The following is a 27,829-nucleotide window of genomic DNA, read 5'->3' as shown; positions in this document are numbered from 1 at the left end:
CACGTCTATCCAGGGAGTCCTCTGCTTCTTGAAAAAATCCCTCATGATTTCCAGGTGAAGGGACCACTTGAAAGACCTGCTGACACAATCTGCCAGCTCATTTTGTGCTCCTGGAACATGAGAAGCCTTGAGGTGGATTGAGTAATGGTCTCAAGTTGCAGTGGTTGAGGTTTAGGTTGGATATTAGGAAAAACTTTTTCACTAGGAGGGTGGTGAAGCACTGGAATGGGTTACCTAGGGAGGTGGTGGAATCTCCATCCTTAGAGGTTTTAAAGGTCACATATTGAAGTCATATCTGCCCAGCAGCAGTCCCACAGTACATTAAACTTCTCTGCAGAAAAGGTCTAGTTTCTTGGATTCTTTTGCTTTAGAAATCACCCCTTGCAGGCCCTGCCCTTTTCTTGGCTCTGGACACCACCAGACACCCAAGGAGGTGTGAGTGTATAAGAACTCATAGCCTTGGGCAAGCACAAAGTACTTCCTTTTGGCCCTTTTTGAGATGGGGTAAAGAAGTCAGGGGTTTGCCAGAGGGCTTTCATTAGGTCCATAATGGCCTCAGTGAGAGATAGGGCTACTTTTCACAGGTCTGCTGCAGTCAGAATGCCAACTAGGCTGTGGGAGGAGTCCCTCACTACCTCCACTTGTAAGCCTAAGTCTGAGGCCACTCTCTTCAGCAGCTCCAGGTGGGCCTTGTGGTCATCTTGAGGAGATGACATGCCCGCCTTGACACAGCGTCATCTGAGGAAGAGAAGGTCTGCACTGGCAGAGGGCCGTCCTCGTCCCCTTTTGCACCAACAGGATCCCACAAAGCTGGATCCTGAAGCTCAGCCCTGGCCTCGGGACCAGAGTCTGGATCAGGGGTTGCCTGATGGGATGGAGGCACCCTTCTGTAGAGGCCATTAAACATCTTGAATAGGGCCCTGACATCGGGGAAAACCCCATGAAACTAGGCCAAGCACTCTATAGCACTCCTATGCCAGGGTCCACAACAGGGCAGGGACAACTGGAGCAGTAGTGGGGCAACTCCTCGGATGAGAGGAGTACGACCCAACCTCCGAATCCAACAACAGCCTTCCTCTGAAGACCATGAAGGAGCCGTTCCTACCGTGTCGGAGATTGGTGCCAGAGCAGAGAAGCTTGCGTCAGGCCAAAAAGGTTGGTTTCCCTCTAGATGGTACTGCACGGCCTGGAATCAAATGGCAGATGAGGGGTACATGCTCCCTTCTGTCTGCCAGCACCAGTGCCACCAACTCTTGTACTGCCAGTGACAGCAGTACCAAGAGCACTAGCAAACACCTCTGGCATGGATGGCACCACAATGGCACTGGTACCTCACTGTCCCTTTTGGCCAGCTGTTTTCTGTGCTTCTTTCTTGGCACTGGGGATGGCGAACGGTGCTGGGACTCCCGTACAGCAGGAGGAGCGCTCCTTACTCACACTGAGGTATTCGGTGCTGAGTCAGACTGGCTTGGCTCGGAGGAAGGTCTCAGCATCGCCTCCATCCATAGGAAGTATAGCCTGGCCTCCTGGGCCTTCTCCATATGAGGGTTCTGTTCCCAGCAGATCTGACAGCAATCCCCGCTGTGCGCCTCACCCAAGCACTTTAGGCAACTAGAATGTGGGTGCTCAAAGGCATAGCCGTGTTGCAGGAGGCACAGGGCTTGACGCCTGATGACTGAGGCATGCTTAGGCACTGGGAAAGGATGAAACTCTGCTAACTGACAGAAGTATCACTGGGAAAGAAATTAATGCCTAGTATCTCTCCTGCATTCTCATCCATTTGGACTGCTCAAGCACCATACAGAGGCTGGAGAGCAGCTGGGTCTAACCAGCTGAGAAACCCCCAGTTCCTGAGCTAGCAACCACCTGCATCCAGCCGCAGAAAATAAGGTGGGGAGATATGGTCAGTGTATCCAGGTTTCATGATTTCATCCCAAGTGTTGTGATCATTTCGGCTTTTTTCTAATGCCTCAGCACTTCGAGTGTTGTGAGTAAGTGGGAATCTTAGCTTCCATTTTAAAAATATATATTTCTAGCCCTCTGGTTTGAGGTCTTCCTGGGGAGATGCACCCAATGAGTAGTAATGGGAAACTGCACCTCTACTGCTGGACCCCTCACATATGGAGTCCCACAAGGATCTATTCTCTCTCTGTTCCTTTCAACACTGGCATGCAACTGCTAGGTGAAACTGGTCAGACAACATGGACTCAAGTGCCAGTAACATGCAGATGACAGACAGCTCTCTCTCTCCTTCGCCACGTACAACCACACCACTATGGCCCAAAGCTTGGCTGAGATCCCCTCTTGGAAGAAGAACAACAGGTTAAAGCTGAACCTGAATGAGACAGAGGTGATGCTGATGGGCAGAGGAAAGCATTTTGAAGAGCTTGCAGCTACAGTGCAGTCTTTGTTATTTGAAGATACACAGCCACAATTGGTCAGTTCAGACCATACTCTCTGATGCTGAGCTCTCACATAGCAGCACCCACAAGTAAAGCTATCTATCATCTCCACTTGGCTACGAAACTCCATCACATCCTGGCAGACGAAGAGCTGGCCTCAGTTATTCATGCCTTAGTCGCCTCTCGGCTGGACTTCAGCAATGGGCTATACCTGGGCATGAAGCCTTCAGCACTTGAAGAACTCCAGCTAGTTCAGGACACTGAAACATGTCTCCTTAGTGACACAGGCTAGTGGGAGCTCATCAGACCTGTCCTTGCCTTCCTACACTGGCTCCCCAGAGAATTTCAGATCAAGCTCAGGGTCCCAGTCCTTATTTTCAAAGGGACCAGGGTATCTAAAAGATCATGTAAAGCTCTGGGTCAAAGACCATGGTCAACAACTCTACTCCTCTGATATACTCTCAACAATAAGAGTAAAGCTTGTCTGTGTGGGGGCCAGGACCTTCTCTGGGTTCAAGTCAAGACTCTGCAATGAACACCCCTAGTGTGATGGGGTTGACTAGCCCTGAGGCCCCCTGCTGGAGGCCTTGTGGCCCTGCCACACCCTGCCCCAGAAGAGGGCAGTAGAGAGGTTCTCCAAGCTGCCTAGAGTGACTGTGTGGGAAGCAGCCAATCAGAGCCCAGCATGCTAGTATAAGAAGAGCTGCAGAGCACATGTGAGTTCAATACCTTTCTAGCCCTGGAGGAGAGTGGAGGGTGTGCCTGGCTGGCTGAAGAGCTACCGGCCCTCAGACATTGCAGTGCTGGCAGAGGCTGAGGGGAATGTGACGGAGCTCCAGGCTGGCTGCTGGGACTCCACCAGGACAAGGCCCTCAGGTAAGGATGAAGAATGTGCTGGAGCCACAGGGGGAGTGGCCCAGGGAATTGTAGCAGCAATGTAGTTTATTTAAAGGGACAGGACAGATGGCTGCTATCTATAGGGTCCCTGGGCTGGGACCCAGTGCGGGCTCAGGTCCCTCTGCCCCTCCCCCAGCCACTGAGGAAGTCACCTGGATGTTAAGACACCCCAGAAGGGGAACTTAACCATAGGAGCTGGAAAGCAGCAGCCAGAAAGTGCCTCCAGGGAGGGAGCCCTGGGGCACCGCTCTATACCAGAGCAAGGACAGCTTGAGAGAGATGTTATGGAGGACACTGAGAAAGGCCCCTGTTGGACTTGTTGCTTTGCTTTTATCTCACAGACTGGCGATGATTCAGCCGGAGGGCTGAGTCACCGAAGACCCACCACAAACACACACACAGAGAGGGTGCACACACTCGTCCAGGGGGCGCTCAGGAGAGGTGAGTGCACCCCATTACATCCAGGAACACAGGACCAGCACAAACCTCACCACTTTCTGCTCCTTGTGCAAGGCACATTTCTTTGACCTTGTCTTCTGTGGCATATACACAGAGCAACAGTATACTTATCACAATGACAGTTAATAAAAGGAGACAACCTACCAGAACAAGACTCTTCACTGGAACTGTCTCCCCCTCCGGGGAGAGGATGAAAACAGAAAAATAGGACAGATCTATTAGTCATGTTGCTTAATGTACTACTGGAAGATGCTCAGATGCTATGGTGATGGACACGGTATAAAAACCTATCTAGAACAGAACAGCCCTCATGGCTGCAGAAGTAAGTGTCAAGCTGTCTGGAGTGGTTGGAGAGTGAGTACCAACCTGTTAAGAAGCAGGGCACAGACCCCAAATTGGCAGTGAGTTCTGTACTTATATTTCACCAAGCAAATATCAACTGTGAACTCCTTGAGCATTATAACAGCCTTAACATGGAGTCACAGACAGTCCCCTTGGGTGCCCAGGTGAGCCTGCCTGTGTGATAGCTGGTCCTTTCCACAGCAATATTCAGGTTACTCCCTGTCTCAAAGGATTGGTCACTTACCCCAGGTCAATTGCACTTTAGATCTCACAACAAAAGATAACTATTGTAGCCAGTCCTATAATAAACTATCTAAAGATTTATCAGCTAAGAAAAAGAAATGAGTCATTTAGAACGTTAGAGCAGCTAAACATACACCCACAGGTGAGTTACAGTCTTAGCTTCAAAAAGTTGATAGGCACTGCTGTAATATGCAAGCTCCATATGTCTTTTAGGGCTAACCCAGACTAAGAAGCTGGGGATCCCTCGCTTATACTTAGAAATCTTGCCCTTTCAAAGTCCAAGTCACATAGAGACACAGTTTCTTCTTGTCAGGGATTTTTATTCTCTCCCCTTGCCCCCCCCCCCCCCACCAGAGTTCAAGCTGACGGGTGAATGCATGCACTCATTTCCTCTTCATGGGTAATGGAGAGGAGGAATGCAGTTAACAGAGTCTTTGTTCCTTCATGTTTCACAATGGCTCATTTGGTTTCCGGGTCTTCTTGGTGGGCAGGATCTAACACCTTGTGTAGGAAGCCAGCATTGTACATTGATTAATGTGTCTTTCCTGTTTGATGTTGGGGAAAGATAGCTCAGTGGTTTGGGTATTAGTCTGCTAAACCCAGGGTTGTGAGTTCAATCCTTGAGGGGGCCATTTGGGGGCACAAAAAAAGATAGTTGGGGATTGGTCCTGCATTGAGTAGTGGGTTGGACTAGATGACCTCCTGAGGTCCCTTCTAACCCTGATAGTCAATGACAACTTACAGGATTACAATGCAAACATGTAATGTCACATTATAACCCAGGGTATAGATGATGTAAGTGAGATTAATACACATAAAGCCTAAATACCAACCACATGTGTATAACTCTAATACATAAATTAACAACACTAACACACAGGTGAGCCTGAGTGGTTCCATCTGTATATTTGTCATTGCTCAGTTGAGGCCTAGGGGACTTGGCATCAGCCAGTACCTGCTCTGCCAGCATCACAATAAGCTTGAAAACATGATTCCTGAAGACTCAGAATCAACATTTATTATTTTTAAAAATGTCATTATCTGAGGGGCCCAACTCATGATTTTTGAACACTTGTGGTCAGTGATGCTGATGGCTGCAGCAAGCTGTTCTCCTGGTACCTTATGGTTCCTGACCTGCTTTGAAGATCATGCCGGCTCTGCCCAGCACTGATTCATAAACTACAGAATCAGAAGGACCATTGTGGCCACCTAGTCTGACCTCTCATAACACAGGCTGTGGGAGATTTTCACACTTGAGCCATTCTTTTTAGGTGGCAAATCTGAGGAATTGTCCCAGATTGAGGGGTCAATGGAGGAGGTTTTGGAACAAATCGATACATGAATAAGTCATCAGGACCAGGTAGTATTCACCCAGGAATTCTGAAGGAACTCAGATATGAAATTGCAGAACTAACAACTGTGGTATGTAACCTATTGCTTAAATCAACCTCTGTACCAGATGACTGGAGGATAGCTAATGTAACACCAGTTTTTAAAAAAGGCTCCAGAGGCAATCCTGGTAGTTACAGACCAGTAAACCTAACTTCAGTACCAGGCAAATTGATTGAAACTACAGTAAAGAACAGAATTATGATATGCAGAAAAAGAGTCAGCATGGCTTTTATTATGCCCAAGCCTTTGTTAACCTGAGTAAAGATTCCACGGACACTCCAGCCAAAACACACTGGTTTAGATAAAACACTGAACAAGTTTATTAACTGGAGAAAGATGGATTATAAGTAATAAAACCATAAACGTCAGAATTGGTTACAAAAGAAATTAAAGATAAACACACAAACTATCTTCTAAATTTTACCAAGCTAAATAAGATTTGAAACCAAAACATTGTTTCTCACCCAAAAGCTTTCAGCAGTCCATACTAACTAGAAAACTTTCCATCTAGGACCACTACCCTCACTTCAGTGATGGCTCTTTGTCTTTCAAACAATCTTGCTGCCATCAGTAGAGGTGAGAGAGAAGTGACCAGAGCCATTTTCCCCACTCTTCTTATATTCTGTGCTAGAAAAACCCTTGCTAGGTCATGGGGTTAGCCTGTTCCATTCTGTACGTGCTCTGCAAACTGTCCTACAGGTGAATTGTAAATACTTGTTTACATCCTTCCAGTCAGAGAATAGCCACTTGTCTAATATAGTGAGATGTTACTGAAAACCCAGCTCACCATATCTGAGGGTCTACCAATCCCAATCCCAAAGGATCAGACATTTACCCCCAGGTCAGTATGTATCTCAGAGCTTACCCAAACATCATGCTGTCTGCCAATCCTTAGTAAACTAACTAAAGATTTATTAATAAAAGAAGGAAGAGTGTATTCAATAGTTAAATAATCATATACATATAGATGATTTTCAGTGTTCATAGATCAGGTTCATAGCAGTGATAGAACGGTCTGCTGGTTTGCAAAAGTCCCTCTGGTAACTTCCAAAAGATTGGAAGGGCCTCAGTCCATTGTTCAAAATACTCTATTTAGTTGTAAATCCACAATCCAGAGAATTGGAGTAGGAATGAGGCAAAATGGAGATGTCTCAGGTGTCTTTTATATCCTCTGCTATGTGCATGGAAATTTACTGTCCCAAACAAAGCCCACAGCCCCTGCACACAGAAAGTTACTTACAAAGATGGGGTCAGAGGTCACATGTCTGCATCACATGCTCTTACACCCCAAGAGTAAACACCTTTGAGATACAAATACATAGCCAAAACTCATAACTTCAGATATAGTGACGATACATGGATTTCATGGAATCATAGAATATCAGGGTTGGAAGAGACCTCAGGAGGTCATCTAGTCCAACCCCCTGCCAGGATAATCATACTTGACAGAGTATAACTTTTCCATTGACACCTTACATTATATACTTTGCATCATCATTTAGTGCAATTGTAGGACAGCGATAGCAACAATGATATATATGGTCATCTTCAATCATACAACATCAGACACGAGATTCATGGTCAAACTGTGAGTTTGCAACACGGCCTTTTCCCTCAGTTTGGAAGCAAGTTCATTATCTGCAGTGTTTTTGCTGTTGCATTTGTTAGATTTGCTGTTCACTCAGCTTGGACGCCAAAACTAGACTGGTTGGCTTCACTTTGTGGGTCTCCTGCAGGAGTCCCATACTGTTGTTTGGATTGCAAATACTGTAGGCTAACCCTTGCCTGCCCACCCACCTGCCCAGAATATCCTTCCCTCCCCCACCCCCCAAAATCTGTATTTTAGAACATTATTAGTGACACAGATCTGAGATCTTGGACGTTTACTGAGATGTGCACTGTGGGCACCAGGCTTATTCGTACACATGTATCTCTATAAGTGTTCGCTGTGTCTTTGGGAACTAGGAATTGTATTCTGCCTCCATGGGGAAGGGTTACAGAGCTTCATGAGGAGCTAAAATCAGTGAGGAGATGAGTTATTAGTGCAAATGCCCGGACAGGTGAACAACTCCAGAGAAGTCCCACCCCAGCACCAGGGGGAATTGCATAGACTGGCTCAGATCCAGCAGACAAAGAACAAGCTTTTGGTATAAGGGGTGTGTGTGAACTGACTCAAGTCCCTCATTTGGTTCCTCAAATTGACATGAGATTGCATCCCTGGTGAACAAGTTGAAAGGCCTAGAACCTGCCAGGGTCTCCATGTGGAAGATTGGTGATGCCTGGAAAGCTAGCCTTCACGTAGACTGTGTATTGTGCTATGATAGGTTTCCTCCGTAATGTTTTTGTCCTAAATAAAAGGACTGTGCTCTGTGAAAGCTGGTTGCTCATTGCTAACCCTGTTATAGACCCAGGGAGAGAAGACAACAGCAGGCGCTGGACACACCTGCTTGGATAGTCACCGTGAATTGCATGGAGACTGCAGCCTAAAACCCCAATCTGGAGGATGAAGCACTTGGGTCCTTACTCATAGGGAGATGACAGGTGGAGGCCTGAGATGTAAACGGGGACCCATGAGCAGACCATGGATGGGGGCAGTGTGCAGTTAGCCCCAGAACCACCAGCCTTGGGTTACTACTAGCAGGGTGACCCCAACACACTCCAAGTCCTGAATTTTCCCCAAAACCTGTGCCCTGCACTGTCCAGCCCTTTCCTGGACAGTTCAGATATTAAAGGTCCATTGCCCTTGTAAGGGGTCAAGATTCAATGGCTTGCTACTCTAACTGGAGTGACAAAACAGTTCAGTTTAAACACGGGATTAGTCTCCATTTAAAAATAAAACAAGGTGGTTTTAAGTGGGTACTTAATAAGGTATTAAAGTCAGAAATGGTTACAAGAGAAATAAAGATAAAATGCTTCCTAATAGCTAAAACTTAACAAGCTAGACTTGGTTCAAGGTAAAATCCTCACTACAGGGTCCCAGCAACATGGCTGGCCAAGTTCTAAGGCAGAAGTGGTGCTAGCCTATTGGGGCCCCTAAGCAGGAATATTTCCCCCAATAATAATAATAAATAAAAAGTGTATAGTGGGCCCCCTTGAGCTTCTTGGGGCCCTAGCAATTGCTTCATCTGCTTATGTCTGGCACCAGCTCTGTTCTCAGGTCAGGATCTCTTCCGAAAGTCAAAAGGCTGGTTCCTTTGTCTTCTTAGATGAAAGAGAGAGAGAGAGAACATAGGGTGTTTTTGCCCCTCACTTTTATAGTCCAGTCACCTCTTGAAATGGATTTTCCGGAGGGTTACTCCTAGATAAAGTTCATTCCATTTGTGAGGACGGAGACGTGAAGTCTAGTGGTTCCATGGTGGCTCTGTTCTTGCCCTGATTCATTGCCAAAGAATGGTCACTTGACAGGTGATTGCCAGTCAACTCTGATGGCTAGAGATGTCAACTTGTCCTTCATCTTTGAGAAACTGGTTTACCCCCACTCCAGACTTGTCTGATAAATGCATTATAGTTATAATTTCAGCTTATGTTCATAACACTTAATATGCATTTTTACACACATTACACAACAAGATTGATGATCAGTGTGTCATTAGTTTTTAAATGATACTTCACAAGACATATTTTGCACAAAGATTATTACAGTAGTGTGTAGGGTGTGAATACAGGGATGCTTTCGGTACCAGCGATGACACAGCATGCAGAGGAGGGAGACGGTAAAGGAGATGCGTTGGCATACAGGTGTAGTCTCAGCAGCTGCAGGTGGTCCCAGTGAAAGCACTGCCAAGGGCTGGGATTTGGGGTCCCAGCCAAAGCACTGTCAGGTGTTAAGGAGAGGCTGAAAGAGGACATGAATTAGACATCCACTAAGAGTGTGAATGCCTTCGGGAGTTCCCCTCATGAGAGCACACATGTTTGTGGGAGAAGCAGCTCTCCAGGATGGCTCAGCTGTGGCAGAGTCAGTGCAGTAATAAGAAATTCAATTACCTGCCATTGTGCCTTTGAATGGAATTTGTGAGCCCAGTCTGGATTGGAGCATAGAGGCTGGAGGCCTCATGTGAGGTCAGGAACGATGGATAATGAGAGGACGTGGTGGCAGAGAGGAGCAAGTGGGAAGAGATTTCCTATAACCCCCAGCAGGCTGGTCTCTGAGGATACAGGTGCCAGCACCATTAGCAAGCTTTGTAGAGGCCAGTGAGTTACTGAGCCTCAGGTATCCGGCAGGTCAGAATTGCACTTGAGACTGAATTTACCACCCAAGGGTGGGGCTGAGCCGCTGGGAGCGCAGATGCCGCCACGCATGTCTCACTGACCAGCCCCAGGCTGCTCAGGGCCAAGACTGTAAACCCATGTCTAGTCTGGCACCTCGCTGGCGATGGCTCCTCCTGGGGTGGTGCTGCGCCCACATTCCCATTCTGTGCGAGTGCTGACCCTGCTCAGCTCAGCTCTCTGGGGACCTGGGGCCTTCTCGGGACAAATGAAGTCACTTCACCATGCACTTTGCTTTCGGGCGCTCAGCATTGGCTCCATGCCCAGGCTTGGCCCATCTGAAACGTCTCTAGCATGCGGCTGTTGGGATCCCTGTACATACCCTACAGGCCTGGTGCGGCTGCACCTGCTCTTGCTCTGCCAGCTCTCTGACTGATGCACAGTATTTTCTTGCAGTGGGAACCAGGACCCAGCAGCAAGCAAGAAATCGCCAGGGCGCTTGTGTGGCCGGTTCAGTCGAATTAGCATGAAACTCCCCCGAATTCCTCTGCATCGCCAGAAACTGCCTAAAGTTGTCGGTAAGGTGGTAGAGCTCATTAACTGCTCTGGTGTGTGTTTTCCAGCCCCTAACCCAGCTGTGGAAGGAGCCGAAGGCTCTAATCTAGACAACCCACTATCTCCCAAGGCTAGCAACAGGCAAATCAACAGCTGAGGGCCCCTCCGCAATCAACAGCCAAGTATCAATCCCAACTCTGTTGCCTGCTGTTCAGAGTACATCCACCCTGTGCTGCACAGGAAACTTCACTGTCCTGCTGCAAGGAGCTATTGGCCCCCTGACTCCAGCTGCTATGGGGCCCAAGTGTGGAATGTGTGCCCTTCTAAAACTAGCTTATGCTGTATTTGCTGTTGTGATGTCTGAATGCATGGTATGTATATGTTGAAGGAGGTGTAACGTATGTTTGTTGTGTTGCATTGCAATGGATAAACTGATGGGATTGTATGTGGTGCTGGATGTAAAGTATGTGTGTGCTATGTTGTACGTTGGGTTGTGCTGTGTGTGGTTGTGTGTGTTCCAAAGTATTACCCTTCTGTACTCCATGCAAAGTCCCTTTGCCTCCCTTTCAGTCTGAAGAAAAGAGTGCAGGGCCGTGTGTGGCAATGAGAGCAGTGAGTTTTGCAGTGGGATTGCCGGGCTGTGTGTAGCAATAAGAGCAGAGAGTTTTGCAGTGGGGTTGCAGGGCCGTGTGTAGCAGAGTTTTGCAGTGGGGTTGAAGGGCCGAGTGTAGCAGTGAGCTTTGCAGTGGATTGCAGGGCTGTGTGGAGCAATGAAAGCAGTGAGTTTTGCAGTGGGGTTGCAGGGCTGTGTGTAGCAGTGAGAGCAGTGAGCTTTGCAGTGGGGTTGCAGGGCCATGTGTAACAATGAAAGCAGTGAGCTTTGCAGTGTGACTGCTGGGCCATGTGTAGCAGTGAGCTTTGCAGTGTGATTGCAAGGCCATGTGTAGCAGTGAACTTTGCAGTGGGGTTGCAGAGTCGAGTGTAGCAGTGAGCTTTGCAGTGGATTGCAGGGCTGTGTGTAGCAGTGAGCTTTGCAGTGGATTGCAGGGCTGTGTGTAGCAATGAGCTTTGCAGTGGGTGGCAGGGCTGGGTGTAGCAATGTGAGGAGTTTTCAACAAGTCTTTAATGTCTTCTTGGAGGTTGCTTGCTGATGCCTTAGCTGTTCTCTGTCTTGGCTCATGTTTGTGCTAGTGGGTTAAAACCTTCCCACTGTCACACTGTGGTGGTTCATTTATGAATCTCCTGCTGTTTCCATCGTGTGTCGTGTGATGTGGCGGGAGACACAAAGAAGTGCAAATCGTACGTTGGAATGTGCTGTTCTTTGACAGGAGTGAGGTCTTGTTTAGAATTTAAGTTCTCCAAATACAGACTGGGCTGTTGGCGAAACACCTTGTTCATGTTAAAGATGAAGATCTTGCTCAGCCCTGCCCAGCCACAGAGAGGGTGAAGGTGAGAGAAGCCCTGCTCTGGGTGTCCATGCAGGGCTTATCCCACCAAAATCTGGAGCAGGAGAGATGGCAGAATCTGCACATCCATCATCCAGTGTGCAAGAATCATGACATGAGCTTAAATATCACAGGATTTTTTTTAAATAAATGTTTATTTGCCTTCTGGTGTTTGAGCCTTGAAGGGTCACATTTTTCTCCACAGCCCGGACAACTTTCACATAACACTTTGCTGATGGAACATGCATATAATGAGCGATGCAGAGTTGATGCACCCAGATGCTATCCTGGCTGCAAAGTTTTGTGTGGCTTCATGCGACACTTGGTGCAAATTTATTCAGTGAGCTTTGCACTGTTCCTTGTACCCATGTTCTAGTAGCAAGGTGTAATATGAAAGCTGCCATGGCTGCGGAGAACATGTGACCTTAACCTTTGTTAATGCAAGGTGAGATTCTCCTGTAATCACCTGACTCCAGGAGCTAGGGCTTTTAGAAAAACACTGACTAGATTCCCCCACCTGCAAACCCATGCACTCACCTACTGCAGCCTCTCCCAGACATCCCAGCACTGACCCATCTATCCCCCTGAGACCCTCTCCAGAACCCACTCACCTGCTCCAACCACAGCTGCCACAATCTGTGCAACTCAATGTAATGTCCCTGTCACTGCCTGGAAGTTTATGATCACATGCAAATTATGTGGAAGTCTGCCAAAGAGCTCCCTGAATAATTTGCGCTAAGTGTCCCACGGAGCTGCCCGCAGCTTGGCTGCTAGGATAATGTCTGGGCAACGACAGGCTGTTTGCACACATCCCGCTAGTGTTTGCGCAGGGGGTGGGAACGCCTTTCTGGATCTTTGCGCTGCTTCTTGTACCCATGTTCCATCCACAGAACCTTCTTTAAAGTCATTCCATGCTGTACAATGGAGCTAGAGTGAGGTGTTGGGGATAGGCTGGGAGTCTTACCTGCAATGCATTTGGGTTGGTTTGTAATAACTGAGTGATTGCCCCTGTGCTGTGGCTGGGGTGTAACTTCCTCTCCCAGCCCCGCACTGAAGGAGAGCTGAACCGCGCCATTCCCATCCCATCCTCAGCCCAGGGCACTCAGGTGCCAGCTCTCCACAAGAGCCCGCGGCACGTAAGGCTTGCTGCTCCCCCCCACTGCAGGCGGCTGCGCCGAGTGCTGCTCTCCTGAGACGCTGCTTTCTCGTGGCGTAGCTGTAGCTCTAGGACTGTGGCTGGGAGCCAAGGGAACCAAAGCAGGATGACCATTACCCCGAAACGATAACAAACGCTGTGTTTATGGGAGCGAGTGAAGCAGGCCTTTCTGGAAGAGCGGCAGCTCCGGTGGGGAAGGATGAATGGAGCTGTGCGCTTCCTGGAGCAGGCTGCAAATCAGACATTTGTGTAAACAGGGAGACAGAGGGAGAACTCCTCTAGGGCCCCGGCTGTATGAAAGGCGGCTCCTTAAGGCTGAGCTCCTGAACGTCACTCGCCCATTCAGCGGGTATTGCCCCAGGCTGACTGGCACGGCTCCTCCCGACCTGTCAAGGGCAGAGTCCCCACTGTCTCTCTGGATGGCTAGTGGTCTTTAATTAGTGGAGCGGCAATACACCGTTACAGGAAGGCTCCTCTGCCTGGGAGCGTGGCTGAGCAAAAGGCCAAGGAGCCATGATCGGCTCTCACACACAGTGAGAGGCGAGGGGGAGGCAGGCAGCCGCAGAGACTGTTTGTGTTGTCAGGGGCCTGTTAGTTCATTGGAATGAAATGCTTTGGTCACAGGCTGCTCTGTTTGCCTTGGCTCGCAGACCTTGCCATGTGGTCTTATTATTATCCTGGCTTCGGAGTGGGCTGGAGGCCGATCCCTCCGCAGCTTCTCAGCAGGATGAAGGGGCAGTGCCAGGAGTAGAAGTGCAGCCTGTTGGGAGGAAGGGGCAAACACACCCTCCCATTGGGGTGTCTGGCTTCAGCCCCTCGAGGAACTGGGCAGAAGCACAAATTCAGTCCGAGGTTTGGGAACTCTGGGAGAGGCTGGGCCCTAACCCAGCCCTGTCACCCGACCCCCCGCCCCTGGGATTTTGGGCAGAGCCCAGGCAATGCCAGTTCATGGGCCTGCAGGGTCCAGTTGTGCCTCTTGCCAGAACCAGCTTGGTGTGGTTCTTCATCCACGGGAGTGGAGAAGGGCAGAGGGTGTGTCAGTGAGGGGAAGGCCGAGGCTCAGAGCCGAGCTGGCTGTAGCCATTTGCACCTATGTGCAGGAGAGCAGGGCACTCCCACTGTGATGCAGTCGCATTTTACACCTATTCTGCACTGGAGTGAGTGAGTCCACAGGGGCCACCAGTCAAAAATAGAGTGATTCTACTTGGGAAGGAGCTAGTGAACAGGAGCAGCAAACAGGAGGCTGCGAGTTAGTTTTCCAGGTGAAGGAGGCACATGGAGTGAGTTTTTGTCCATGGGTTTGCTTGCTGTGGGCCTGCCTGATTGAAGTTTATAGTGTGGTCTGTCTAGGGGCCGTGTGCTCAGCCAAGGGTGACCAGACAGCAAGCATGAAAAATCGGGACGGGGTGGGGGGGGTAATAGGAGCCTATATAAGAAAAAGACCCAAAAATTGGGGCTGTCCTTATAAAATTGGGACATCTGGTCACCCTAGCTGAGCCTAGCAGCCCACTAGGCTCAGCTGAGAGCTTCCTGACCAGGCTGTAACCCTCTTCCTTTGACCCCCTTTAGGATCCCAGACGAAGGGGTGGGGCTAACTCAGGGAGAACAAGGGTTTTTAAAGCCAGCTCCTAAGCGACCAGAGGAGCTAGCAGATAGGAGCAGCAAACAGTGGAATTTTGTAGGGGCATTTAGAGAGGGAACATAAGAGCCAGATATGCCTAACAAACACTCTCTAAACTTACGACAGTAGCCCTGGTCCCCCAAAGAAACACACACACAGAAAAAAAAGAAACCCTGCCTGAGTAAAGAGAACGCAGGCAGAAATCCAGCAGCAGAGTGGGGGCTATGCAGGTCATTGCACTGAATGCAGTGTGTGGGATTACCTGCCCTGTGGGCTGGTGGCGTATGCATGTATTCGGTGTAAGCAGCTCCTGGCCCTCAAGAGACACAGTATGGGCTGTGGAGACCAGAGTGGCTAAACTGGAGATGCTAAGGGAGGCAAAGAACTACATAGAGGAGACTTTCCAGGACACAGCACCCCCGGTCTGACCGCCTCTGTGCTGTCGAGGAGGATGAAAATCTGAGGGAAAGAGAACATTAAGCTGGAGCAGAGGGAAGTGATCCCGTAGTCGGGCTCCTCCTTGCAGATGATGTCGTGGTCTCCTCTCACGCTGAGAACACCTCTCTGAGGGAGGGGACCTGTAGCGATGCGTGACTCACCCCTGTGGCGCCTCCTGCTGGTTGTCCAGGGAATTAACTCTTCCAGCTTCTGGAGCGCCCTCTGCTGGCCAGTGTCCCACTGCCACTGGCTCCTGTGCCCCTCCTGGGACGCAGTGCACCTTGTGTTTGTGTTTGCCACTGCCCCCTGGCAATACCCCTGCAGTTTCAGGGTCTCCTCACCTCAGTCACAGGCTACTGCCAGTCACCAATTCACCCCCACGCCCTGGGCAGACTGCAGTGTCAACCAATCATCATAGGCGAGGTTGGGTCTGGATCTGCTGCCTCTCTCTGCAACCCAGTGCCTCTATGGGGCCTTGGACAAGGCCCTGCAGCCTGGGGAGTTGCCAGCCTGGCGCTCCCCACCCCTCTGGCCTTTCCCCAGCCCTGCCTCACTCCAGGCACCCCTCCCTCCCTCTCTCTCTCTCTGAACGCAGAGAGAGATTATCTGTGCTTCTGGCTCAAAGCCTTTTTATAGGGGCTGGCTGTGGTCTGTTTGAGGCATGGCTGCAGCTGTGCCTACTTCCCCAATCAGCCTGGGAGCTGCTTGCCCCAGCCACAGCCCTCTGCTGGGCTGTTCTAAGCCCCTCGGGACAGGAGCGGGTGACCACCCCGCTACAGGACCCCAATTATTAGGAAGAGACAGGTAATAGTAATGGGGGATTTGATCATTAGAAATACATATATATGGGATTGTGATGACCAGGAGAACCACCTGGTGAATTGCCTACCGAGTGCAAAGGTTGCAGATCTCTCGAGACATCTAGAGAGACATATATGAGTACTGGGAAGGAGCTGGTGGTCGTGGTACATGTAGGTACCGATGACATAAGGAAAGGTAGGAGAGAGGTCCTGGAGGCCAAATGTAGATTGCTAGGTAAGAGATTAAAGTCCAGGATCTCCATGGTAGCATTCTCTGAAATTCTTCTGGTTCCATGTGCAGGGCCATTTAGACAGGCAGAACTGCAGGGTCTCCATGCGTGGATGAGATGATGGTGTAGGGAGGAGGGTGTTAGGTTAATAAGGAACTGGGGACCTTTTGGGAAACCAAAATGGAACTAGATTGCTGGCATGTCAAATGAAAAAGGTCATAGAGGTTTTAAACTAAGGGCTGGGTGAAAGCCGAGAATTCAGAGGAGCACACGGTTCAGAGAGACACATTCCTTAGAGGAGGATCTATTAACAAATTCTCTATATCCTAGTAAGGAGGAGAGGATAGATGCCAATAAAGTACTGATAAGAACTGAAGAGAAACAGTCAAACAAAAAAAGTCCCATTGAATTACATCACATGAAGGCAAACAATTAAATATTGACAAATTCTGTAAGTGCCTGTATGCAAATACAAGAAGTCTAAATACTAGGATGGGTGAACTTGAGTGCCTGGTTTTAAAGGAGAATATTGATATAATAGGCATCACAGAAACTTGGTGAAACGATTATAATCAATGAGACACGGTAATACTAGGGTACAAAATATACAGGAATGACAGAATAGATCCTGCTGGTGCGTGAATGGCACCGTATGTGAAAGAAAGCACAGAGTCAAATATAGTAAAAATCTTAAATGATTCAAACAGTACCATAGAATTGCTATGGACAGAAATTCTGTGCTTGAATAAGTAGGAATATACTACTGACCACCTGACCAGGATGGTGATGGTGATTGTGAAATGCTCAGGGACATTAGAGAGGCTACAGAACCAGAAAATCCAACAATAATGGGGGATTTCAACTATCCTCTTATTGACTGGGTACATGTCACCTCAGGACAAGATGCAGAGATAAAATTTCTAGACACCATTCATGACTGTTATTGAAACAACTAGTCTGACTCCTGGAACCCACAAGGGGAGAGGCAATTCGTGATTTGGTCCAAGAGGTGAATATATATGAAGCACTTGGTAATAGCAACCATAATGTAATTACATTTAACATCCTTATGGGGGGGGGGGGAAATACCAAATAAACCCATGAGAGCAACATTTAACATCAAAAAGGGGAACTACACCAAAATGAGGAGGCTAGTTAAACAGAAACTAAAAGGAACAGTCACGCAAGTGAAATGCCTGCAAGTTGCATGGGAACTTTTTAAAATACCATCATAGAGGCTCAAACTAAATATATACCCCAAATTAAAAAAAAACAGTAAGAGGGCCTAAAAAAAATGCCACCATGGCTAAACAAAGTAAAATAGGCAGTTAGAGACCAAAAGACATCTTAAAAATTGGAAGTCAAATCCCACTGAGGAAAATAGAGAGGAGCATAAAATCTGGCAAGTCAAGTGTAAGTGTATAATTGGACAGGCCAAAAAAGAATGTGAAGAGCAATTAGCAAAAGACAGAAAAACTAACAGCATCACAATCAGGAAGTTTGCCAAACAATCAGTGGGGCCACTGGATGATTGAGGTGCTAACGGAGCACTCAAAGAAGACAAGGCCATTGTGGAGAAGCTAAATGAATAATTAATTTGCATCTACTGTCACTGCAGAGGACCTGAGGGAGATTCCAACGCCTGAGCCATTCCTTTAGATGACCAATCTGAGGAAGTGTCCCAGATTGGAGGTGCCAATAGAGGAGGTTTTGGAACAAATTGATAAATTAAACAGTAATAAGTCACTAGAACCAGATGATATCACTCAAGAATTCTAAAGTAACTCAAATATGAAATTGCAGAACCACAAACTGTGGCATGTAACCTATCACTTAAATCAGCCTCCATACCAGATGACTGGAGAATAGCTAATGTAATGCCGATTTTTAAAATAGGGTCCAGAGGTGACCCTGGCAATTACAAGCCAATGAGTACTAACTAAAGTACCAGACAAATTGATTGAAACAGTGGTAAAGAACAGATTTATCAGACACATAGATGAATGCAATATGTTGGGGAAGCATCAGCACAGCTTTTGTAAAGGAAATCATGCCTCCCCAATCTATTCGAATTCTTTCAGGCTGCCAACAAACATGTAGAGAACAGCGACCCAGTGGCTATACTGTACTTAGACTTTCAGAAGGCCTTTGACAAGGTCCCTCACCAAAGGCTCTTAAGCCAAGTAAGCTGTCATGAGATAAGAGGTGAGGTTCTCTCATAGATCCGTATATAAACAATAGGGGGGAAAGGATAGGAATAAACAGTCACTTTTCACAGAGGAGAGGGGCAAATAGAGGGATCCCTAAAGGAGCTGTACTGGGACCAATGCTGTTCAATATATTTGTAAATGACCTGGAAAAGGGACAAAATTTGCGGATGATGCAAAATTACTCAAGATAATTAAGTCCAAAGCAGACTATGAAGAGTTACAAAGGGATCTCACAAAAATGGGTGACAGGGCAAAAAATGGCAGATGAAATTCAGTGTTGATAAATGCAAAGTAATGCACATTGGAACTTATACACAACTATACATACAAAGTGACGGGGTCTAAATTAGCTGTTACAACTCAAGAAATCTTGAAAAGAGAAAGAGATCTTGGAATCATTGTAGATAGTTCTCTGAAAACATCCGCTCAATGTGCAGCAAGGATGAAAAAAGCTAACAGAATGTTAGGAGAGATAATACGACAGAATATATCACAATGCCACTATATAAATCCATGGTACGCCCACATCTTGAATTCTGGGTGCAGTTCTGGTCACCCCATCTCAGAAAAGACATATTAGAATTGTAAAGTACAGAAAAGGGCAACAAAAATAATCAGGGTTATGGAACAGCTTCCATCTGAGGAGAGATTAAAAAGACTTGGACTGTTCTGTTTAGAAAAGAGGAGACTAAGGGGGGATATGATGGAGGTCTGTAAAACTATGACTGATGTGGAGGAAGGGAATAAGGAAATATTACTCTTCCCATAAACACACGAAACAGGGGTTACCCAATAAAATTAATAGGTGGGAGTTTCAAACAAATATGAGGGAGTTCTTCTTTACAGAACACGCAGTCAATCTGTGGAATTTGTTGCAATGGGAAGTTGTGAAGGCCAGAAATATAACTAGGTTTAAAAAAAATTAGATCGATTCATGGAGAATAGGTCCATTAACCAAGATGGTCAGGGGGGCAACCCCATGCTCTGGGTGTCCCTAAACCGCTGATTGCCAGAAGCTGGGACTTCACTCGATAATTGCCCTGTTCTGGTCATTCCTCCGAAGTGTCTGGCAGTGGCCACTGTTAGAAGATGGGATACTGGGTTCTATGGACCCGGTAGGGCCACGCTTATCTTTGTATGCTGGAATAAGCCCCTCAACTGCTCTCTCCGACATTGTATCTGCCCTCCCTTTTGAGTGTTTCCAGAGGATAGGATAAAACCTAAACCCTCCTGCTTCAGGCCATGAGCCACCAGCCACTGATAAGGCTAGGGAGAAATTTTCCCTCTGCACGTGCTATTCCAGAATTATCTGGTAGGGGGTTCTTACCCCTTCCTCTGGACAGCTGGGTGTGGCCACTTTTGAAGATAGGACACTGGGCGAGGTGGAACCTTGCTGTGACCTGGGCTATACAGGGCCTGTGTTCCTATGACAGCCCATGACAGACATTAGCACTTCAGGGCAGGGTCACAGATGAAAAAGCTGCGCAAGACCATCCAGTCTGCCTGCTGGGAGTCTGAACAGGTGTTATTTAGCAAAGACCTCTTCATGTTCTGTATAGAAATTAGAGATGGAAAAGAATTCCTAAACCCAGGTTAGAAGGGTCCCTACTGGCCTTCTCTAGAGTCTTGTCCAGGGTAATTTGAAGGTCCCAGGCGAATGCATCAGTTCAGGTGGAGTTCCCGTTTCAGGTGCAGGGCAGTGCTGGGAAGCACAGAGGCACCTTGCAGGGGCCTTGGAATTAAAACAAACACAAACACTATTCAGATCCCAGGAAATGCAGTGACAGGTGCACGTCTGAACACGAGGCACCCAGCTTAATTCTGCCCTCTGCCCCAGGAAGATTGTCTGGTGACTTGTGCTACAAATGCAGTTGTAACCCCGCCTTGCCTGGGCTTCTAGTATGTGTGTTTTTCCTGTTCTTGGAAGGTAACATGTGCTCACCCTACTGGTCTGTGCCAGCAACCACAGCCAAGTTAGTGTGTGAGAATTTCCTCAGGGTTTGTTTGTTTTTTAATGTTCCTCAGTTCCGCTGAAATTAGCCCTTCTCAGCTTCTCTGCAGCCCTAGGAACTCAGTGGCCCATGGAGGTCCAAAGGTAGGCAATGCCTGTGGGTCTGCTGGCGAAGCACGGTCCCTTGTGGCATGCAGTCCTTGTGCTGCAGATCTCCTGTCTGCAAAATGGGAGTCTCAGTCCTGCAAATCTCTGTAGGGCCTGACGATCAGGGCTCCTGTCTTGCGAAGCTGAGGAGGACATGTAAGAAGCAATTTCCTGCTCATTGACCTTTAAATGTTCCACGCAAGTTCCCTGCTCTCTGTGGGGGGGGGGGGGGGCGAGGTGGGGGGGGGGGGTGTCTAGGGGAATGCCCAGGTTACAAAAGGGAGGAGGATCTGAGGTATATACAGGAAGGAGGAGGAGTACGGGAAGGTACAGGAAGGAGGAGGAGTTTAAGGGGTGTGCAGGGGGATGTACAGGAGGGAGAGAGAACTGGGACATACACTCCAGTTGCTCTATGTTGCTTTAGGTCAGGGGTAGGCAACCTATGGCATGCCTGCCAAAGGCGGCACGCGAGCTGATTTTCAGTGGCACTCACACTGCCCAGTCTGGGGGGTTCTGCATTTTGAATGAAGTTTCTTAAACATTTTAAAAGCCTTATTTACTTTACATACAACAATAGTTTAGTTATATATTATAGAAAGAGGTCTTCTGAAAACATTAAAATGTATGACTGGCATGCGAAACCTTACATTAGAGTGAATAAATGAAGACTCGGCACGCCACTTCTGAAAGGTTGCCGACCCCTGCTTTAGGTGATACAAAGCAGTGTGCACCCACTGAATTGGCTTATGCTGTGAGTCTGGCCCTGGAGGTTACAATAAATATAACCTGAGGTTGACACTTCATATAATCACATCATTAAAAATAAACTCTGGGGACATTCTCTGGGAATTTCTTGTTTCATGGATGAAATTTTACAATAAAAGAACCCAAGGAAATTCCCAGAAAAAAAAAATGTTAAGAGGAGTTACGACTGAGTCCTTGTTGGTAAGACAAGGTAATATACAGTGCAGGGATATTGTGATAATCCTCAAAACAAGCTGTATAAACCCAGGAAAATAAAATCTCCATGTTTTAATATAAAGCAGGGCACAGTGAGGGCCAGTCGCTGGTCAGAAAGGATAAGTATTTGCTGCAGAAAATTTTGAATAGAAACTAGAAAGTGAGAGACGGAGCAGAACTGTTTACAGAGTGAAATGCACTTTGGCTTTGTCTAGACTGGGTTTGTCCAGACACGTGCTAATGTGCTTTAAAACACCTCTCAGCATTTAGTGTAGACAAAGAGAGAGTGATGTATAAAAATGTGTTATGTGGTTGTGCTCAATCTAGGCGGTCTCCTCAATAACAAACACCCCTAATTGCAACCTCAGCAAATACTCAGTGCTGAGAGATGTGCAGAGTCCGAGTTCCAATGGGCTCCATGTTTGTGGGGGGAGCATGACGTCATCACTAAGAACCGTGCCATGCTGCGGAGGGGGACTAATGTGTGGTGGGTTTTGTTAGCTGGTGAAGTTCTGTGGGAAGAGGTGGTGTGTCACAGCTGGTGGAAACGTACCATGAGCCCATTAGGGTCTGTCCCACAGCTTACCGTTACCTTGCTTCTACAGGTGTCACTGGGGGATGTTGCACTTACTGAACCTTCATCCTGGCTGTACAAAGTGTTTGTTGATGTGACTTCCTAGGGTTTCGATACGGCGAATGTAGGAGGGTTTGGGGGGAGGCATGGAAGGGGGACAAGGAAGCCTGTTTCATCCCCTATGGTGTAGAGATATGGCGATAGGAGGAGTGTCTTGAGGTGCAGGGGAATGTGACACAGTGTGGTGGGGAGCCTGTCAAGTTGGTCTCTACCCTCTTTAATTCCCAGAGAATGGTGTCTGAGCCTGCCAAGTGCCACAGCTGCTCCACAAAGGTAGCCACAGAGCCTCAGAGCACAGGAGCCTCGCCTAAAGCTTCACAGTCCCCGCACAGGGGCCTGTAGCTCCAATATCTAGGGAACCCCAGCTGCAACTCCTCATCTCAAACGCGGTTTGTGGTACAAAATGTCTCCTCGCAGCTCAACAGGACACCACTGTGTAACTGAACCAAGCCGTGAGCACGCCCCTTTGGCTTAGGTAAAGGTGGCCTGAGCTGGAGAGTGCGAGTTCAAATCCCTCCTCTTCCTCGCTGCTGGAATCTCTGGAGGAGCATGCTAAATGATCAGGCTGTGAGCCCAGCTGTATAAGATCCTGACCCTCTGGCACCACAGCAGCCTTTCCCCACTGTGCTGTCCCTTCAAAAGAAGCACCACCAGGGCCAGTCTCAGAAACCTCAGAGCTGCTGATTTGAGAAAACTCACCTAGTTCAGTCTAGACCGTGCTGCCAGCAGCTGGTGCCAGAAGAAAGGTTCCTGGGGCCTCCTTGCGCATCTGCTCTGCCGGGGGTCTTTTGTTACATACAAATAGCCCCAGCCCCGAGACACACTACTCAGCACATTTATTTCACAAATAGGCATCACGCCTCAGGCTAGTTGGGGCCTGTCTTGGCTTGGGTTCCTCTCTCCTCTGCAGGTGCTCACAAATGCTCCCTCTCACCGACTGGGCTTCATTTCCCTGTTTGAAATCTCTGGACGTTTAAACAACGATGAAGGGAGAATTTCATTCTGCCACTTCCACGGACTGAACATGGGAAAGGAATGATCTGAGAACAGCCGGGAGCTAAGAATACTCAGCTCTGCGAGCCAGCTGCTGCTCAGCACCGGCCCTCTGCAGTCCATCCCAGCCTTCCTCTCCATGGGCCTGGCACTGCTTGGAGGAGACTGGCTTCTGTATGGGCAGCATCCTCCTGCTTTGAGGATGTTTCGGTTGTGAGTAAGTCTCCGTTCACCCAGCCACTGGGAAAGCTGTTTTGCATCCCTGCTAAGCTGATCCAACGAGCTCTCTGGGACTTTGCCACAGACGCAGCTTCATCCCCCAGGAGGCAGGGCCATGCTACTGCTGGCTTTTCTGTGTGCAGCAGGAATGTGAGGAGTGGACGGAAGCTCAAAGGGAGTCTCCTGCGTGCAAGAACAGGAAGCTGAAGTCAGAGCCACATGGAACCACGCACCAAAAGAGCAAGGATCTGCTTTTGCCTTCGCTTCCAGTCCTGATGCTGGGCTGGCCTGGCCTCCGTGCAGCCTCCTCACAGGTTATGTAGGAGTTCGGCTGGGATCGCCCCTCCTGGCCCACATGACTCCATGAGCAGCAAGGAAAATCCCAGCAAACCTTTCCTCTCACTGCCCTGCCTGCGCCGCACAAAACCTACCCTGCCTAGGAAATCAGCAGCAATACTTGGCATTAAAATGCAGGAAGTATTCAACATCCTATGCGCTTTCCGCCCCGCTGCACACGTCTCTCTGTACACACTGATATCCTCTCCCCAGACCTGCACTGCCCTCCCACCTCCAGACTCAACCCCGGGGCCTGCCTCCTCATGCAGAAATGTGCCAAACGCAGCTTTGTGTCCTTGCTCCTCTGGCATGTCCCACCTGAAGATCTGAAAGTGCTCTGTAAACACTCATGCAGTCTCTCAACCCTCCCTCCCATGCCCACATGATGATTGCAAAGTAAGAAATATACAGCGATTGTGTCACCTGCCACTAAAATGCTACTGCCTCAGGAGCGGGACTCGGCAGGTATGTTACACTACACAGCCATTTAGGAGAGGAAATGAAGGTGAATATCACAGTGCAATTGCTACTACAGGGAAAATTTACAGAGGCCGAGTGGAATTGCCTGAGTAGGAGTTTGCCCAGGATGTTGGGCAGAGCACCCTGGCTCTTACAGGAGTCTGAATGGGGTCACAGCCTTTCTTCTCTATATTTTGCAAACACATGCCTGCAATTTTTGTGCCCAAAACCTGAGAGTGCAAAAAGGGAGGCCAGGGTGAAAGCCTAGCCCCATCAAAGTCAGTGGGAGTTTTGCCAATGCTTTAATGGGACCAGGAGTTCTGAAATCCACCCAAAGTGTCGTGGGATCTTTAAAGAGAACACCTTCTAGCAGGTTAGCACTCCCTAGCCTTCCAGTGGGCCCGTGCTTAGGCAAGGGCACCCCCTACTTATCCCCAGGACCTAGCTGTTCCCATTCACATACGTACCCAGGCTGATCCACTGGCACTCGAGAGCTGATGGTGCAAGGTGCTCTGGCTGAGTACATGGCAGGAAATAACCTGCCATTTCAGGCTGAGCCTGGAAGCTTTGCCGGGCGGTATTGTCCCCCCGTGTTTGCCACATGGATGATATTCAAGTGAAACCTCTAGCACCTCCTGGGAACTGCAGCAGCAGCAGCGGCTCCAACACCAGTACGCAAAGCGCGTGCTTGGGGCAGCAAGCCACTGGGGGCACTCTGCCAGTCGCTGCAAGGGTGGCAGGCAGGTTGCCTTCGGCGGCGTACCTGCGGAGGGTCCACTGGTCCCGCAGCTTCGGCGAACCCACCACAGGCAAGCCGCCGAAGGCAGCCTGCCTGCCATGTTTGGGGCAGCAAAATGTCTAGAGCCACCCCTGTGCGGCAGGAAAGACCATATATAACAGCTGGCCCCTTGCCTCAGGTGAGTGGGGAAACCTCAGTGCTGCTGTACTCTTTGAGTCTAAGCGGGAATTCGGTGTGTGTTTAGTGGCTGTAACTCCAGCAGCGTGGAAAGAGCCCATAGGAAGTGGCCAGCTTTCTCCCAGCCACTGTCAGCCTATGATTTATCTGAAAGTCACCCAGAGCCAGATGTGTGAGCCAAACAGCTACAGGAAACGCTGTTCCCTGGGGGTTTGTTCTGCACAGGACCCTCCTGTTCTGGAGCTGGCACTGCATAGCCTGCCGGCTCACTCCCAAGGCAGGACCCAGTGTGTCTCTGCAGAGCACTTTGTCAAGGAGCCAGCTACTTATAGGTTGCACTCTGGTGAGCTGCTTTCTACAGCCCTTCTCTCTTCATTGAGCCTTGCTCTCATGCACCGTTCAGCTGCTTCAGAGGAAGGGGCAAAAACACCTGCAGTTGGCACTTACGGGATACAGTGTGCGCGTGGGGAGTTCCTCCTGACCCCCACCAGTTAGGGCTAGGTTGAAGCTGAATAAATTCAGACTGGAAATACGGTGTAAAATGTTACCTGTGAGAGCAGTTAACCATGGGCAAGGGCGGTGGTGGATTCTCCATCACAGTCACTGTTCAGATCAAGATTGGATGTTTTGCTCTAGGAATTACTTTGGGACAGTTCTCTGGCCTGTGTCATACAGTAGGTCAAACTAGAAGACCACAATGGTCCCTTCTGGTCTCAGAATCTGTGATTCAAGGACCCAGAGAGGTGTATGAGGGCTTTGAATTATTTCTCCGGATGTAAATTACCTTGCATTTCAATACATATTTGGTAAAAAATATTCAAATGAATAAAATATTGTTCTGGTTTGAATTCTATAAAAAGGAAACAACTTCAACATTTTGAAAATTTTCACATTGTTTCTCTTCTTTTTGATCAGCTCTAGCCATTGTCCATACTGCAGTAAATCATTAACATTGGGCCTGTGTCTGCCTCCAACCCAGTGGTGTCCTGTGTAGCTCAGTACCAAAAGTACATTCTGCAGATAGTTACAGCTTGTTCTTCCCTTCACTATTCCAAGCCAGGTGGGGGGGATGCATTTTCATAGCATAATATACAGGGCTTCACTATATATAATGCAGAGAGCATTCAATATATAAATTCATTAACATCATTAATATCCACAATTATTCTCTCATGACTAACCTAAATAATGTGTAATCTCCAAATTTTGCCACCACCCTTCTTCCCCTCCCCATTTCCAGACCATTAATAAATCTATTAAATAACACAGGGCCTAGTATGGAGCCTTGCAACACCTCCAATTAACCACTTAGGTTGAAAATTGACTGTTTATTCCTACTCTTTGCTCTCTGTCTTTAAACTAGTTTCTATCCATGACGAATTTCACCTTGCAACTCATGACAACTTAGTTGTCTTAAACTTTCACGAGAGACTCTCTCAAAGGCTTTTTGAAAGCACAAATAATTATGTCAGCAGGTTCTCCCTTTACCAGCTATTTTTAGTAACACATTCAAAACATTGTAATAGACTAGAGAGGTATGAGTTTCCATTTTAGAAGCCACCCTGGTTAGTTCAGATCATACCATGATCATCGAGATGTTTTACTATTTTATTTTTAATTATTATTTCAACCACTTTCCCTGGTATGTAGCCCCTGTTGGAAGTGCTAGGATGGCTCTGGATGGACACTTTCTGGAAATTGAACTGGCTCTCTGGGAGTGGGAGTCTCTCTCTCCTCCAAGGTTGTACAAGGAAGATTGCACATGGCGGTGATGTGAGAGTGCTGCTCTAAACTCTCCACTCTCTCCCGTTGCAGTGGCTCACCATGACCTGGAGAACACCATGAACTGCAGTTTCATTGAGCCACCATCAGTAGTGGAGCAACCATCTCCCTCCTGGTCCTCCCGGGGCTCCTTCTCCTCCTTTGACACCACCGACGAGGGACCAGTGTACTGTGTACCCCATGAGGGTGAGTGGACGTTGGGCAGGGTGGGCAGAGCCAGGAGCCTGATAGTTCTGCTGGATAGAATGATCCCCACTGCCACTGCTAATCAATTTGGGCTCTCCAGCTCTGGGTTGTTCCCCTGGCAGAGCATCCCCTGTGATGCAGGGGGGTCACATGCCTTCACAAGTGGGGAGTGATACAGAATGTCTGTCAGTGCACACTGGGATTGGCACCAGCCTACCCATCCGCCGAAAGACAGCCCTGCCCAACAGATGGGAGCTCAGCAGAGATGCTGCCCCGCCTTCCCCCAGTTGCACTCTTTCCTTCTCTGTCTAGTTGACATCTCAGAGGCACGCCACCAAGGCTCATCCTGGAGGTTCCTCTGCTCTTGAAGCTGTCCAAAGCGTGTACAATGCTTTGTGTGGTTCTCCCAAGCCAATGGGACGATTCTTTCTCCTTCAAAAATAAAGCAACCAAACCAACACCCTGACAACACCAAAGCAGCTCTAAAATAAAAGCCATGGTTATTTTAGAAACCAAGAGAACATATCTCTCTGCTCAGAATGGACACTGTTCCTGCACATCCTCATTCTGGGACACTGGGCCCAGGACTCCTGGATGCCGCACCAACCTTTTAGGAGAGCCAAGCATTTCACCTCGTGGCAATCCATGTCTCAGCAGGCTCTTGTCCAAGAAAACCATGCTTCTGGGACCTTAGTTGTAGGTTGTCAGCCTCCAGCATGTGGCCATGTTGTTGTACTGAGGGGTTTTGAGCTGTATTCTGGCTGCTCCATTGCCCTAGGTTGTCTGATCAACCCCTTCAAGAGAGCCAATCCCAACATACAAATGAGGCTGCTCTGCTCTGAGGGGGTAG

The 27,829-nt window shown here is 48.4% G+C and overlaps 1 protein-coding gene across 1 annotated transcript in view; it reads left to right on the top strand.

Annotated features, from left to right (window-relative positions):
• SCARF2 (scavenger receptor class F member 2) overlaps nucleotides 1-27,829 on the top strand; it is a 76,235-nt gene that overhangs the window by 45,828 nt on the left and 2,578 nt on the right. The window contains exons 9-10 of the mRNA XM_075060093.1: nucleotides 10,398-10,519; nucleotides 26,827-26,979. Of these exons, the coding sequence (XP_074916194.1) occupies nucleotides 10,398-10,519; nucleotides 26,827-26,979 (275 nt within the window). The remainder of the gene's footprint in view (nucleotides 1-10,397; nucleotides 10,520-26,826; nucleotides 26,980-27,829) is intronic.

This window comes from Chelonoidis abingdonii, chromosome 22, assembly GCF_003597395.2.
Source record: "Chelonoidis abingdonii isolate Lonesome George chromosome 22, CheloAbing_2.0, whole genome shotgun sequence".
Classification (NCBI taxonomy): Eukaryota; Metazoa; Chordata; order Testudines; family Testudinidae; genus Chelonoidis; species Chelonoidis abingdonii.
Note: the sequence above shows the minus strand (reverse complement) of the source record. Positions and strands in the feature narration are given on the sequence as shown.